Raw genomic sequence first — 17,603 nt, 5'->3', positions numbered from 1 at the left:
GCCGTGTAATTTTCTTTTTTCATAGTGTCCTTTTCTGCCTTTGGTATTGGGGTATGCTGGCCTTGTATAATGATTGTGGAAGTGTGCCTTCCGATATTTTTTAAATAGTTTGAGAAGGATTGTACTCTTCAGCTCTATGATTTCTCTTTGGCACTTTATTTTCTATCTCTATTGAAATTCTCACTTTGTCACACATTGTTCAGGAGACTTTGCATGAGCATTTTTATGGTCATTATTTAGGGCTTTCTATCAGATAAATTGCTTATCTCGGTTTTGCTAAAATCTTCCTGGTATTTACTTTATTCTTTAATTTGAAATATATTTCTTTGTTTCTTTGTTTGAAATGTATTCATTTGTTTGAAATATAATCCCATTCTTCTTACTCTCTGTGTTGGCTTCTGCGCATTAAGATAAAACAGCCAGCTAACCCAGTCTTGACAGCATGGTCTTGTATAGACGACAAACCTCATCAATCTGTTTGGCCTGAGCTCTTGGTTGTCTTTCAAACACTTGATTGTCTAAACTACCTTCTTTGTTCTTAGTGGCTCCCAGCAGCAGAGTGTGTGCCAGGACCTATCAGTGTACCTAAGGGGAGGATTGCACTTGGCTCCTAGATCAAGCTGACTGGAAGCCAGACCCTCAGGAGGCATGTTGGAGAGTACATAATTAAGCCCTTTCCAAGGAGAACTGAGAGATGGCCATTTTTGCCTGCTGCCTCTGTGCTAGGCTGGGTATACATCTACCCAGGTGATTTCTGAGACTATTAAGAACTGCTTCATGCCCTAGCAGGTTTGGCTCAGTGGATAGAGCCTGCGGACTGAAGGGTCCCAGGTTTGATTCTGATGAAGGGCATGCACCTTGGTTGCGGGCACATCACCAGTAGGGGGTGTGCAGGAGGCAGCTGATGGATGTTTCTCTTTCATTTATGTTTCTAGCTCTCTATCAATATATTTTTTATTGTTTTTTTTTTGTTTGTTTGTTTTTTGTGGTTTTTTTTGTTTGTTTTTTACAGAGAGGAAGGGAGAGGTTCCTTTCTTCTCTGTAAAAAAAAAAAAAATCAATAAAAAATATATATTTTTAAAAAACTGCTTCGTTGTTTGCTACAGTCCTACGGGACTTGTGAATGCAAGCCACTTTGGTAATCAGAGCCAGCCAATTGGAGGCCCATCCCTCCTAGGCAATCATGCAAACTGGGTCATAAAATACCTGTAAAAGGGAGATACTGGTGACTTGTAGTGGGCTACAGAGCGAAGGTGGTGGAGCAATTTGCCTGTTTGCCTGGTCTCTGGGGAGGACCACAGGCAGCCCCTAGATGAAGCCTGAACCTCAGGCAGCAGCAGCTTTCAAAGTGTGCAGCTGGACCCCTTTGGGGAGAAGACTGAAAGATGGGCAATTTTGCAGTTCCCCCTGCATTGTGCCCTGGGGGCATAGCCATGGGAGTGTTCCCATTCATTAACTACTGGCTTTTTTTTTTTTTGCTTTTTTTTTGAGTCTTCTGGATACGAGCCTTGTTGGCTTCCAAAGCAAGGTATTTTAATGTTCCTTTTCTCATGAAGTCTTAAAGTTGGGGTGCTAAATCTTTCCCTTCCCAGGGAGAAGTTGGGAGTTGAGAGTTTCCTCTCCAATGAATGGCACTGTGCTGGGGGTTGGGGTTAGATGAGGGTGTGTCTCAGCCTTATCTACCCATTTGATGTATTTTCTCATTCGCCCGATGTGTAGGAGTTACTCAGCAGTGGTAATTGCTCCCTAAATAACTGTATGTTCATGTGTCTGCAGATAGAGAGGAGTACGGGAACCTTAATCCTGGTTGGTCTCTCACTAGTAGCATTATATAGGTTACCTACACTTGTTGAATATGGTAGATATGTGGAAAAAATCTATGAAGATTATGTTTGCCTTGGCTATCTAACAATATTCTAGAAAAAAATTTTTTAAATTTTACAGTAAATTATTTTATCACCATCATCAGAATGCCAATATCTTTCATAAAATGAGAGATGCTTCATTAAAAGTAAATGTCATTCTTCTAATTCTAAACTAACCTAAGTTATTTATTCTAGTGAAATATCATTTTGACTTTTCTGCTTTTCTTTACTGATGATGTTTCAACTAATAAGTAATATAGTTTCTTGATCCCATGAAAAAAAGCATTACAGAATAATATCAGGCCATACTATGGTACCAATAACCTCACAACCTCAGTGGCTTAGTACAATAAAGGTGTATTTCCTTGCTCATGCAAAGTCTGATTTAGGTTGGGCAACCACCCAGGGCAACTCTTTTCGAGGCAGAGGCTCAGATGCAGGCTGCTTTCACCTTGTAGCGCTACCTTTGTGATCCCAGCCAAATGGGAAAAGAAATTGTGCAGAACATGTACTTGCTCTGAAGTGACCCAGCCTTGCAGTTTCATGCAATTCCCAATCAGATTCCTTTTGTTAAAATAAATCTCAAGGCTTCATCTAACTACAAGAGAATTGAGAAATGGACTGCTACTTGGTGGTCAGAAAGGAAAGAACTAGATGTAGCTAAGCCCTAGAAGTCCCTGTCACATCTGGTTTTCCCAGGTGATAGATGTAGGAAAGAGTAAACTTGGGAGAAGCATGTGTGATGGGAAAAAAGATTAAGAATATATTTATTTTATTAAAAAGTGTCATGCAAGTACCTAAAATTTTAGTTATCCTATTGTACGTACTGAACTCTGAAAAAATTACCTTTAACACTTTTCAGTTAAATACCACGATTGTGTCTCTGTTCAAACATGTAGGCTCTTATGTCTGAGAGTTGTTACCAAAGTATCTCAATAATTACAAGTTTTAAAAATCCTCATTGTTGAAAATTACAAATCCAAGGACCTATAATTCAGACTAGTTTTGTTGTTCATTTAACATATTTTATTAAATTTGAAAGAAATAAAGGAAAATTCTTTGTAGAGTCATTGAGATAATTATTTCATTATAAATGTAGATGAAATTGGTAGGTGATATGGTAACCTGAAATTAAGTATCATTATCACATTTATGTGAAGACTAGTTTTGAAAGTTTTTAAGCATTGACTTATTTTATGTTCTTTTTACATCAAAACCATTTTCAATGAGCTTTTAAGTTTTGTTCTTGGAGTGTACAATGAGGAAAAATATTTGAGAAGTCCAAAACTCCATAATTATTACAAATTTTTCCTAATTGCCCTTCACTTATCCTGATACTTTTATTCTAAAATAAGGGGCAAGAGAACTATGTAAGTCTTGAGTCCCTTGGTCACTCTTAGTGACTTACCTGCTCCTGGTTTTCCTCCCTGGACACTTTGTCATAATCTCTCTCTTGGTGCCACCTTCTCTGGTCAATATCTAAGGCTTGGTACATCTAAGGCTCTTTTTCTCCACTTTGTACATTCTCTCTCTGGTCAGCCCATAAAGTTCCTTGGCACTAAGTGCCTTCTATATATTGATATCCCACAAACAGTTTATTTCTATCCCTGAACTTTCCCCTAAACTCCAGGTTTATATCCAGTTGCCTACTTGGTATTTCCACATAAATATCTAACAGGCACGTTAAACTTAGCATGTGAAAATGGCTTATTTTTATTTCCCAGTTTTCCCCATCTTCCCTATATGTTCTGTTGCTTAGGGCAAGAAACCCCGGAGACATACTGGTTTCCTTTTTTCCCTTCACCACTACCTACTCTATGCAACTCATCAGCAAGTCTGCGGGTTCTTCTGCCAAACTATGTCCTGAATCCAAACACTTCTCTTCCTCTACTGCTACCCACCAGCCCAAGTCACACTAATTCTCATCTGATTACTGCAAAAATTGGTCTCTCTGCCTTCGTTCTGAATGTCTACCTTCCACACTGCAGCCCAAGTGAATATGGCAGAAGAATCTTATCACATCATTAAGCTGTTTAAATCCTCCACTGATTTTCTATGCATTTAGATCAAATCCAATCTTTCACCTTTGTGTTTCCATGTCTTGGCTATTGTGAATAATGTTGCAGTGAGCATAGGGGTATATATACTTTTATAAATAGGTGTTTTCAAAATTTGGGGGGGAGATACACTGAAGAGGGATTGCTATGTCATACAGTAGCTTGATACTTAACTTTTTGAGGAACTTAGTTTTTCACAGAGGCTGCACCAGTTTAACTTTCCCACCAGCAGTGTGCCAGGGTTCTCTTTTCTCCACACCCTCTCCAACACTTGTTTTATTGCTAAAAGGCATTCTAACATAGGTGAGGTGGTGTCTCATTGTGGTTTTGATTTCCATTTCCTTTATACCTAGTAAAGTTGAGCATCTTTTCATATATTTATGGGCCATATCTTCTCGGGCAAATTGTCTGTTCAGGTTCTCTGCCCATTTTTTTAATTGGATTTTTTGTGGTGCAGGGGTATTGGTGTTGAGTTGTATGAGTCTGTATATTTTGGATATTAGTTCCTTATAAAGGTATTGCTTGTAAATCTCCCATTCAATTGGATATCTTTTTCTTTTGTTGATAGTTTATTTTGCTGTGCAGAAGCTTTTTAGTGGACGTAGTCCTATTCATTTATGTTTGCTTTTACTTCCCTTGCCCTTGAGGTTAAGTTCACACAAAAAAATGCTCTGAGACCAGGTTTAGCACCTATATTTTTGGAAAACCACTACAAAATAATAAAACTAGACTTTCTGATACTATATATAAAAGTTAACTCAAAACATCTAAATCTTTGACACATCTTGAAAAATAAGAACATTTATAAAATTGGCATATATATATATATATATATATATATATATATATATACATACATATATATATATATAATATTTTACAGAGAGGAAGGGAGTTAGAAACATCAATGAGAGAAAAATATTGATCAGCTGCCTCCTGCACACCCCCTACTAGGGATGTGCCCACAGCCAAGGTACATGCCCTTGGCCGGAATCAAACCTGGGACCCCTCAGTCTGCCGGCTGACACTCTATTCACTGAGCCAAACCGGTTTCGGCAAAAATTGGTTTTTAAGCGCTGATTTGTCAATTTTTATTTCTTGTGATGAGGATATTTAAAATGTTTAATCTTGGCAACTTTCAAATATGCAGTTAACTATGTGTTAACTATAGTCACCATGCTGTACCTTAGATCCCTATGACTTTTATAACTGGAAGTTTGTACCTTTTGATCACCTTCTCCCGTTTCACCCACTCCCAACTCGAACCTCTGAATTGTGAAAGTTGTAGTCCCATCTTTTACAGACACTAAGCTTCATGAAAATATTGGGAATAAAACTGGTCACATATATATTTTATACAGTATAGAATGGTATATCTATTTGAGGGAAACCACCAGCTCTTTTTATAACTGCCCAGAAGCTAAAATTACACTGTAGCATGTGTGTGTGTTACAGCTATATATTAATTCCCATTAGAATAAAAGTTTGAGCAAATAATGTCCAGGCATCAAACAGTAAATTGAAGGGAGCTGATGTGTTGTTGTTGTTTTTTTGTTTGTTTTGGTTTTTTTTTTAGAAATGAATATTTTAAAATAATTTAAATAGCCCGGGACAGAGGTAGCTAAAAAGAATAACAGGTCACAACTTACGTAATTCTTAGTATATAATATCATGCTGTGTTGACCATACTTTACACATTTTACCTGATATAATCTTCAAAACACAACTCTATGCATATTTTTACTAAATTCAGCCCTTAAAACACAGCCCTGAAGGTAGGTAATATTGTTTACCTTCATTTTATAGATGAGTAAACAGATCTGGATGAATTAAATAATTTGCCTCAGGCTGTTCTCAGTCTATACTAGAATTCGGTCTGGCTCTAAAATTGCTACTCTTTTTGAATTTTTCCCCCTTTTATCTAATTTATTAGAATGACACTGACAAAATTATGCAGTTTTCAGATGCGCAAATTCATAACAAACCATCTGTACACTGTATTGTGTTCACCACCCCAAGTCTCTATCCATCACCATTTATCCTCCCATGAATTTCTTTTGCTCAATCCCCCAGCCTACTCCCCACCCCCACCTTTGAGATAGTTTATCTATGAGTCTGTCTCTCTTTTGTTAATTCCTAAAATCCCCACTCTTAATACTCCACTACCACGTAATTTATAGCTAACCTATTTAGTGCCTTAGATGTAGTTACTAGCATAGATTTGAAAATTTTGTTTTTACTTTTTTAAGGACCATCATTTGAGGGTTGGGTTTTTTTCCCCCTAAATCTCAAAAGAAAAGCGAATTTCCACAAATACTTTGGAAGTTTTTTAATGCATGAAAAGAATATCCCAGAAATAGAACAGGTTTTGACTTATTAACAATGAAGCACTATACAAGAGCCCCCTCCCTGCTTAGCAATAGGAATATAGTGTACATAGATAGGAAAGGAGGTGAACACTTCAGGATTAAATGCAAACCCTAAAGTCGAATACAACATTCATATATGGCTTATCTCATAACAATATTTTCATAATGATGTATATGACATTTATACTTATTGGTAAGATGCTTTTGACTCGAAAGTTAACCAAAAATGCTAAAGAGGTAGTTTTGCCAATGCAAGGTGAGAGAAAGGCTTTTACCTTGCTTTGCTTTTTCCTCAAAAAATCTGCAACCATTTCTTTTGGATCATCCAGGAAGATAATGATGCTTTTAGAAGTAGCCAATTCAAAATTCTTTAAGAGCTGGTTCCCCGCAAGGGGACAAGCATGTTTTTGAAACCACAACTCTGAAACCATCCCCTAGGAGCTCCCACGCCATTCCTCCCTATCTCAGCCATGAAATACATTCTGGCTCCAAGGGGACCTGTTAAGATCTGACCAGCAGTTGTAGGAATTCATCTTGTTTTCTCCTCAGATCCAAAGCATAGTCTTATGATGGTAGCTCCTACAGTGACCCAAGAATACTGGAAGGCGCCCTGTCACTAAGTCAGGGACTGCTTTAAATGATGCATATACACTTACTGAAGTTTGGAAGTTCTCTTGCTAGCTTGTAAAGTTGCATGACAAGTACTAGGAATGGCTGCATGTAATTCCTCATGTTTCAGGTGTGTTTCATGATGTCATTCCATCATAGACTGAAAGGGACTTCAGGTTTCTGACTGCCAGATGCTGCTTTATCTTGTGAGGAGATACATTCTTTGACATCGGTCATTTGACCCTATGTCCAAACTAGCTCATCCTATCCTTACAGTGAGAAATAAGCCCACAAAGAAAAGAAAAGGTAAAGTTCAAGGGGCAACAAAACACTTGCCAATTCTCAAAACTAGAACAGCCATTTACCGGACAACAGTTAGGAACCACTAAAAAACAAAGTGACATCTATTAATCAGGTATGACTTGTTACGCATAAGAGAGCATAAATATACAGTAAGTAAGAGGTTTATGTATAGCCCCAGCGGAATATGTACATATCAGAGCCGCTGTGAGACTGAGCAGGAATTCCTGTAGCATATCCCCAGCTAAGAACAGTTCCATCCCACAACAGTTTGAAGGGAACAGATGCCGAGAACATGTGGTAACATTAAGCAGATATCCACATACATGTATCCTTGACAGTGCACAATGTGAGAAATAAAGGGCACAAGTGAAATAGCACTTTGCCTGTTGAGCATCTTCCTTCCCATAAATATGCACAAGTCCGTTCTCCAGTGGTGGTCTGCAGCCTCACGTTTGGCGGTGTTGCACACCGAGCCCAGTCCCATGCTGTACACTCACTCCCACTTCCTCCGATTCAGGTCACAAGCTCCCACCTTCACAGTCTCCGGCTGCAAATCAAAGCATAAATAACAGAGGCCAGCGCGGCTCCTCCTTTCACAATGTCACTGGGAATGGATAGCGGTCAGAGCAGCACAAACACCGTGCACCAGTGTCGGGGAATGGAGAGTAGCTTTGTGCACTTTTGCAAAAAAAAAAAAAAAAAAAAAAAAAAAAATCCACCCGATGTGTCTCTTATTTTACTGGTTGGCCCTGTCTGTAGCAAGGAAGACGCTGTGCTGCTCCTGGGCTCTCTCTATCAGCTTCCTTTTCTTCTTCTTGTTCTTCTTCTCCTTCGCCTTTGGCCCTCTCTTCCCTAAAACGAACAGGGGAAGAGAGAGAGAAATGAAGACATGAGAGAAAAGGCTCTTTTTCTAGGAAAGAAAACATAAAACATTAAGAGTTTTACACAAAGCCCATCTGGAAAACATCACCTATGGAAAAAGCAGCCTCAAAGAGAAAATTGTTCACATTAATTTTGACGGAATAATAATAATTTACTAAATTGGATATGCTGTCTAAACCAGAGACTGATCTTCCTGTTACAGGGAACTGGCATATTTAAACACCTCCCAGCGGCCTGATCAGTCTTGCAAATATCATCCTGCCACAAAAAATTTCACTTATCCCCTCCTACTTTTAACAATGCTACCCTTTACTAGACATCTTTACATCTTTCTTCTGCTCCACATGTCAGTGGGTCAAAAGAAAATAAGCATCTATCTACAGTAAATATACCAGAAGTCTCAAACACCCCTCGCCCTGCCCCACAGGGGAAACAAATGTCTTGCTTTTAACATTATTCCTTCAGTGTTCTCCAAAGGCCAATATATGATATGACATATGTGGAATACTTTTTTTTTTTTATAAAAATTTATGAGGCCATCATTCATGATGTGGCTTATGGCTTCTTATAAAAATCACCTAGACCAGTTCTTATTGATTGAGAACAAGAAAAATGCTTGTTTCTGAAGAACTGGTGGACTATATCTTACAAGCAGAAGATCACATCATGGTATCCTGTTTGTTCTCTTTGCCTTAGTCACTAGGAAGCTCGGAGCACAAGCTAAATAGTTAGAATTTGAAGGTACAGTTTTCCCTTTGCCTCTGCTGTATTTCACTTCTTACCTCTGGTGGTTATGCATCATGGACTTTAGGTCTCAGCATTTCTTTGTAAGTATGTGTACATAAGATTATGAAGAGAAAAAAAATAAGGAACACAGACATTTGCTTTAGGTCCATTACGCTTTGAGTTCTAAACACACAGGGATCAATTTTAGAGCAGGAAATAAAGTTCACTTGCATTTTACAGATAGTGAGTCATCACTATACAGCTTTCAGTACAGAGAGGTTTTTTTCTCAAAAGACAAAGAACCCTACAGCCAGCTCGCCTCCCTGCCCTATGTCCAATTTTATTGTGTCGTTCTACAAAGCTTTTCCTGTGAGACAACCATAGTAATCAGTACCACAACTAGGACATCCAGTTGTAATCCATGCTCTCCAACCTTCCCATGTCAGGGACATAGAGGGCCGATGTAAGAAATGAAGAAACAGAACTTAGAGAGGTAGATGCATGCCTTAGAAAACCAGACATTCTAGATCACATATGTCAAACACAAGGCCCACGGGCCAAATCCAGCCCGCCAGGCCTTGCAATGTGGCCCGCACCGCGCTGTCATCACTGCACTCCGCTGTCAGTTTATGACATTGTCAGTTTATGACTGTTCAGTAAACCATTCGGCCCGCGATTTAGGCTGGATTTTAGATTTTGGCCCCTTCTCTGATTGAGTTCGACACCCCTATTCTAGATCAAGAGAGGCCATCAGTCCTGCATAAGGGAGGTGTTTCTCATTTCCGCTCTTTTGGATCAGAAAGGCTTTTATTTGAGGATGGAAAACAGTCTCACTGATAATACTATAGCACATAGTTGCCACGTAGTGGATACTTAAGTGTTTGCTGAATAAAACTTATAAGAAAAAATATTAGAAAAAGAATAACTTGTTTTTAATAGGACACTACAGTAAAATAATCAGAATATGATCATGCCCTCATATTAAATTATGAAGATCCTTGAAGTTAACTTCTGGTTCTCATTAAATTCTGGCATTAATGTTATAATGGCATTTTGCCATCTTTAAATATAGTTAATCCTACCCAATGAAGCTTTAGTCCAAGCCAGTATTAATAAAAATAAAAAAAAACTGTAAAGTTACAACTATTTAATAACACCATATCTGATGAGACACACTTAATGAGGGCAGAGAGATAAAATATTTAACATTAAGTAGAATATTTAAAAAGAAGTTTCAATGATAGTTATAGGAAGGTTTTTCTTAGATCTGTATTTAATCTTAACAGAAAATCCTTTAAAAATCATTGCTGACTACATTTTAAAGTTCAGTTTAAATTTCATTTCTTTAAAGGCTGGAGGTTTCTTTAAAAGCAAATTGAAATCCAGCAAATGGGAAATAACGCCAACATTCCTTAATTTTAAAGTGTATTCTGTTAAGATAAAAATATACTGAATATGTTATTTACAGAAAGCTTTTCACAGTCACCATTTCAATTCTTCATGTAAATGATTTAGTTGGGAATCAAATGTGCACTATTTTCACTAACAGCAAATCTAAGCTAAATTAGTCGAAACTCATTTAAAAGAGGGTCAATTTCATGTCATTTACCTAACACATTATTCTGATGTAATTGTCAATATCATATGGTCTTTGGATTTGCTGGCTGATAATAATATTGTGTGATAGAGAAGTTATTCAATATTTGCATAAAACTGTTCATATTGTAGCCAAAAATTCAGCAATGCTTCTGAAAACTTACATAATTTTTAAAATTGTACAATTATTCTATTGGCAATTAAGTCATATGGTACCTGCTCCAACTAGTGAAATTCTGGGAAACCTAATTGTAACCCTAAAACTTTCCTCAGCAATCTCTTTTGAATGACGTCTCTGTGCTATTGGCTCATTGCTTGGTTTTGTTCTGGGTCAGCCCCATTTCTCATGTAAGATATATTGCAAATACCAAGGAATTAAGACAGTTAGCCAATATTTGACCACGGATAGGCCTAAATTAACAGAAAATATTTTGTGGTCCATAGTAGGTTGTTTTGACTTTAAGCCCAACTCAGTAATAAAATATTGAAACATATCCTAACAAAAGGTATAAAAAGAGTCTTGCACATATTTTCTTCTGATCTCTGCTAAGATTTAACAAAAATAAATATCCCTGTTTTCATTTATATATTTGAAAATAACACATTGAATATACAAGCATGCTAACTTATGTTTTCACTTAACTTCTTACATCTGTGGGTGGATTAGACTCAGAGAATAACTTCTAGACTTTCATCACATCGTTGCACATTTTTCAAGAATATTCACCTATTCAGGAAGCATTTAAAGGCAAATTTGGTGACAGCCATCCAAAAACTAATTCAACTCATGGATTTAACTTTCTTGCTTATTAGTTCACAAGAGAAGACTTGGAAAATACATTCCCCAGATCAGCAGAAAAGATCCGAGTCTTGTTAGAATTGTCAGCCTCCAGGTATGTCCAACACTTATGACAAATTATGTGTATCTTTGTCCTGAGTGCTTTGAGAATGCAGATGCCTTGACAAATCACTATTGAGTGAATCTCTTTAAGATCGAAGAAAATCTGATCCACAGAGCAGATCTCTTCAGCAATGTTGTGTGAATGCAAGTAGACAAGGAGCTCTAAGGCAAAGCAATGTGATTTCATAGAGAAAGGCCTCCTGGGAGGAGGCAAACCTGATAGGGAGGCACTGTCTTATGACAGAGGTGTCTGCTGCAATATCATACTCATGATTCTACATTTATAGAAAGAAGATGCTATAGTCATCCTTCACTAGAAAATTATGAGACACCGTTAGAAAAGACTATATTCCTGGGATGAAAGGAAGATGAGTAAAATACCACTGGCAAGATAAGATCATCATCAAAATGAACAAAGTTAGAAAGGTATTATCAAAGCCACACTCTAACCAACGTAATTACATTGACTTGCACACATGTGGAAATGGTCCAACAGGATAACCTATCAACTCTTCTACAGAGAAAGGTGAGCAGTGCCTTATGGAAATACTCCTAACGTCCAGCTGTAGATTACTGCTATTAGAATCAGAAACAGGATAGATTATTTTGAACCAAGATATCAGGCAGCCTCACAAATTACATGAAGCTGTGAAAATACTGACTCCCCTGTCAGTCACACATGAACTTCATTCTTCTGTAAGCTCTCCAATACAAGGAACTGCTTCAGATGGTTTTTTCCCCCTGACTAGTTTAGATAAAAGTCTTTTCATCATTGAAGCAATACATCCATCTGTGAGGCACAAAGGTGGTGAAGAATTTCCATAATTATTACTGAGTATTTGAGGAAGACTTTCTAATGGAAGAAAACTAAAGAAAAAAATTCAGTAACTGTGACTAAGCAAAAAAGATAAAAGCTTCGATATATATATACACACTGGGGGAAGTAGCCAGAATTATGACACAATACAGTTAACTGTAATGACCAGTACGAGAACCACAACAAAGGTCATCACCTAAAACCAGGGCCAATTTCAATTACATTTTAATAAGTTTTGTTATGCTAACTTAAAACCTAGGCTTCATTGTGTTTATGAAATTCATTATGGTGATTCAGGGATCACCTCAAAGAAACTGTCATTCTTCAAAGCAGCTAACATTGAGAGACAAGAAGCCTGTATCACCACCAATTGTTGAGTCTTGTCCTACATAAGAGGGCACACACACTGTAGGTAGAACGTAAAAGGTTGCCTCCACATCTAAATGCAGAGGAACTGAGCTGTAGACGGTGAATAGCAATTGGGCCATTACTTTCTCTCATATGGGCATCTTGAGTTTGCCCAAGAATGAGTAGCAGCAGAGATTTATTTATTTAAGAGTGATTGATGATTCCCTGGGGGGAAAATGTCAGCTGGTTCCTAAAATATTTTTAAAAGCTCATATGAAAATAGACAAAAGTCCTAAATACAATTCATAAAAAGAAATAAAAAATAGCTAATCAATATATTTAAACAATCAAATCTCACACCCAAAACCACCAAATAAAATTAGCTGCTACTGCAAAGATGCTTAAGAGTGAAAACATGTAAAGCTAGTGAGAATGTGATGAGACAGGCTTTGGGATTCAGTTTGAGAATATGCAATTGATACAGACAGCCTTTCTGAAAAGGCATTTGGCAAGTGTAAAAAGAGCATTAGGATGTTTATAACATTTTAAAAAATGAATTTTAGGGAGGGGAAGAGAAAGAAACATTGGTTTATTATTCCACTCATCTACTCATTCACTGACTGACTCTAATAAGTGCTCTGACTGCTGATCAAACCCAAAACCTTGGTGTATCAGGACAATGCACCAACCAACTGAGCTACCTGGCCAGGGCAAAAATGTTCATAACTTTTAAATGAGATTTTGGAATCTATTAAATGAGATCTTGGAATCTATTCTAGGAAAATAATCTAAACTTAGGCAGAAATTTATGCATAAATATGTTTACCATAACTCTGAAAAAGCCTGTAAATTACCTAAGTGCCCTCCTACAATTTTTATGACTACCAAAGAAGTATGTTTTCAACTATAAAGAAGCATTTTGTATTTTAAAACCACAATTAAATTTATGTCCAAAAATAATTGCATGTTCCTAATACTTAACATAAATAGCTATAAGGAAAATCTTATAATACTAAAACATTTCTACTGTGGTGGAAAGCAGAGAAGGGAGATAGAGAGTCAGAAACATTGATGAGAGAGAAACATCTATCAGCTGCCTCCTGCACGCCCCCTACTGGGGATGTGCCCACAACAAGGTACATGCCCTTGACTGGAATTGAACCTGGGATCCTTCAGTCTGCAGGCCAATGCTCTGTCCACTGAACCAAACCAGTTAGGGCGGTAAGCAGATTCTTTACTGAGTGTACTGAGTGGCCAACCATAAATGAATCTAAGATATATAAAAGCTTAGGAACTAAAGGACCTAAACACTCAGACATTAAGAATACAAAAGCAGAATCATAAACAGAGGCCAGAGGGAAAGGGGAACATAGTTAATATAATTGTGATAAATTTGTACAGTGACAGATGATTATTAGAATTGGTGGGTATAAAATTGTAAGGTATAAAAATGTCAAATCACTATATTGTATACCTGAAACTATATAACTAATATAATGTATACCAATTCTACTTAAGTTTAAAAAAAAAAAAGAAAGAATATATATTAGTTTATGAATCTCTTTTTTTTTCTAGAAAGGAGTCCAAGTATGGTGAGCATGACTGGCATCTACCACAGAATATTCTATATAGTCTAAGATAAAAATCTTCCCACTGTCTATAATAATTCAGGATAACATATCTTGATGGTTATTGATTCACATTAGCTGGAAGTCAGAGAGAGTAAAGTTAGCTAGAACTCTTGAGTAAAGCAAAGGAATTCATTTTGGGCTCCTTAGTTATAGTACAAAATTCCTTGTCATTTTTAGTAATATGATATTTATCTGTTTCTTTGGGTTTTTAAAAGAAATAACACCCTTTTCACTAAAAACATTTCACAGACACATGTCTTTGGAAAGACATGGAAAATCCCTCAATGGTTATTTGATGACTACGATCAAATTTTCTTTCAGGAAAAATATATAGAGACAAACGAACTGAAAAATAAGCTATCTGCAAAGGGGATTTTTACTGGCATCTTGAATCTCAGGTCATTTCATCTTCATAAAAGTGCATGTGTTTTAAAAGTCTACACACAATCTGGAGATAACTTACAAGTAGCTATCCATCTTACAAGGCTACTGGTGCAGAGTGAAAACCATCCAAAATAATAAATGACAATACACTTCTCTAAACATACAAATGTGAAAATCATTCAAAATTCAGAATATTTACTGCTATAGATTTACACTATTTCAATAAGCAGTTCTATTTTAATATTCTATCTGTACAAGTTTGCCATATTTTTATTGTAAAAAAAAATAGTATGAAATTGCTTTCTTTGTCTTTAACACTATTCAAGTTTTCTTATATAACACATTTTATTAGGCGTGAGGTCTGCTATTATGTTGAAAGGAAGTTTGTTTAGTTTTTAAAATCTTGTTTCATGTTCAAAACAATGAAGTTGGAGGAAAAGCTAATTTTGAAGATCACCTGAGCCTTTATACATTAATTATAACACCAATAAGATTTCCTGCACATGGTATTTCAAAACTTATAGCCCTGAAGAAAATCATTATTCTTCAGGCATATTACAAGAATTCTGAAAGGGCAATGATATTCCCAAACCCCTCCAACTCACTTGAAGTGGTAAGGTCTACAGAAAAGTAATTTCAATGAGATTCATATTTGTTCCATATAACATTGGTTATTCCAATGATTTATTTAATATAAGCTCATAGATATCTGGTACCTCAAACAAAGAAATGAAAAATCAGTTCAAAGACAAAAGTCTATGGCGTTTAAGATAGGTGAAAATAAATAAATTAGGATACACTTGTTTCAAAATATCCAGAACTCTTTTTATAAATACTTTAGGTTCATTGTAAAGGACAAAGAGTGTTTCAGGCTAAAAAAATGCTCTGCATAAATGTACTTGTGTGAAGGAATAAATACATAACTCTACCACAAGGGGGCACTAATTCACTTTTACCGTAATGTAAGAGTACCCTGGTTTTTTTAAAAAAAAAGTACATAAGAGCTTTGGGGCTCTAACTTCTTACATAGTACTTCATTTTAACCCCAATTGGAGGCCCTTTTTTTTTTCTTTTTTTTTTCTTTTTTTTTCCCTTTACCAAAGAGCTTAACTCTGCCTGGAAAGTAAAGAATAGTAGCAAGACAAGGAAAAATATAATTTCACACTGCTTTTAAAGATGTTTGAGAGTAAAGGCAGGGAATAATGACAAGAGAAAAGAAAAGATGAATCTGCTAGTCAAACAGTGACTTGGAGAAAGATGCATTATTATAAACCCAAGTAATATTTTCTTATGGGAAATTTAACTTATTGTAAATTACCTGCAAAGAACAAGTCCTTTCTTTGGGTCTCTTATAAGAATGAAGTTGTGAAATTAAAAATGATATTTTCTGCCGAAACCGGTTTGGCTCAATGGATAGAGCGTCGACCTGTAGACTGAAAGGTCCCAGGTTCAATTCCGGTCAAGGGCATGTACCTTGGTTGCGGGCACATCCCCAGTAGGGGATGTGCAAGAGGCAGCTGATAGATGTTTCTCTCTCATCAATGTTTCTGACTCTCTATCCCTCTCTCTTCCTCTCTGTGAAAAATCAATAAAATATATATTTTTTAAAAATGACATTTTCTGGTGCATAGTTCTGATATCAAGTATGAAAGCTGATTAGGTGGTGAGTCCTTACAAGGGTTCTGATCAAGTTGGCCTCCTAGCACCAGAAACAACTGGCTGTGTTGGGGGATGGGGGTTTAAATATGAAACAAGTGAGGTACAGAAAAACTAGGGTGTCCTATCCAAGTTCCTACAGCTAATTAGCAGCTAAGCTGGGCTTGGAACTAGGTTTCAGTGTCTTAAATACTTCTATAGTTTTAAAAACAATTGGATAAGGACACAGTTTTTTTTTCTCAAGAAATTCAGAAAAACATTAGTCAGAGTAATGTTATTTGTCTTCTAAATTCTAGACATCATTGGCCACCTCATAACTGTGAAGAAACCGCTTTATGAACTGCGAAAGTACTGCCTAAATAACAACTTATCTGTAACTTTGACATTCTGTAAACTTACACTGTGTTGATTCATTGCTTATTCTTTTTCTTACCTTTTAGCAAGATGCAATCTGTGAAGTTTCCTATGTTGGGTAAGTGAGATGGTGGACATTCCTACCGTGGACCATGCACTCACTGTAAGTGCTTTCGACACATTCTCACGTAATTGAATATCATGAAAAAAACTGAAGTACTCCAACTGCCTGCCAGAACATTGCGCAGTTATGCATCCTAAAATTACTCAAGATAAATAAAATTTGCAGAAAACCATCAGGCTCATTTGGCACTCCTAAATTAAGTCAGAAAAAAACATCAGGTTTTACAGAGAAAACGATACAACTATTTCATTTGATTAGGAGCGATGGGATAATCAGAGAAGAATTTCAAGTCCCTCCATAGCTGACTTCATACTATAATATAACAGAAGATACCTTTTAAGGTAATTCCATTAGAATAAGAGGATTTAATACTCCTTGGTCTTCAATCAATAACCATTAACTAAATGAAAAAAAAAAAGTCTAAGAAATGACATATAGAACTATAATCATACGGCAAGCATTTATTTAAATTGGATTCAACACAATTTCTAGGAAACTTGAAGACACACAAGAAAAACAAATGGTTTCTCCAAGACAGCTGTGTCAGGCATGGGCTATTGGTCCAAGCCTACAGCTCACCTAAGGAGTAGGCCTTACACAAAGGGAGTCAACACAGAATAACAAAGAGCTGCATGTTCCACAAAGGCTCATGAACACATTCCCTCCTCTGTGCCTAGGACAGCACTTGAACCTCCGTCATTAAACAAATTACCACCTTCTGTTTTAATTTTATAATTTTATGTTTGTGGATATGTCATGCAATATATCTATATATATAAAACCCTAATATGCAAATAGACTGAACAATGGAACCACCAGTTGCTATGATGTGCACTGACCACCAGGGGGCACATGTGGAACATGGCAAGCAGCAGAGCACAGAATACGGCCGGCATTGGCTGTGACTAGATGACGGAGCAGGTGAGCAGGGGCACCAGACCAAGGCGGGGTGCTGGTTGCTGTTATTGGGACAAGCATCTG

The 17,603-nt window shown here is 36.8% G+C and overlaps 1 protein-coding gene across 1 annotated transcript in view; it reads right to left on the bottom strand.

Moving 5' to 3' along the window:
• Positions 1-6,242: 6,242 nt before the first annotated feature.
• RSPO2 (R-spondin 2) overlaps positions 6,243-17,603 on the bottom strand; it is a 132,613-nt gene continuing 121,252 nt past the window's right edge. The window contains exon 7 of the mRNA XM_084864469.1: positions 6,243-8,055. Within this exon, the coding sequence (XP_084720595.1) occupies positions 7,940-8,055 (116 nt within the window). The 3' untranslated portion in view covers positions 6,243-7,939. The remainder of the gene's footprint in view (positions 8,056-17,603) is intronic.

The sequence above is a fragment of the Pipistrellus hanaki genome (assembly GCF_964339955.1).
Source record: "Pipistrellus hanaki genome assembly, chromosome: 17".
Taxonomy (NCBI): domain Eukaryota; kingdom Metazoa; phylum Chordata; class Mammalia; order Chiroptera; family Vespertilionidae; genus Pipistrellus; species Pipistrellus hanaki.
This window is presented reverse-complemented; position numbering and strand designations above follow the sequence as displayed.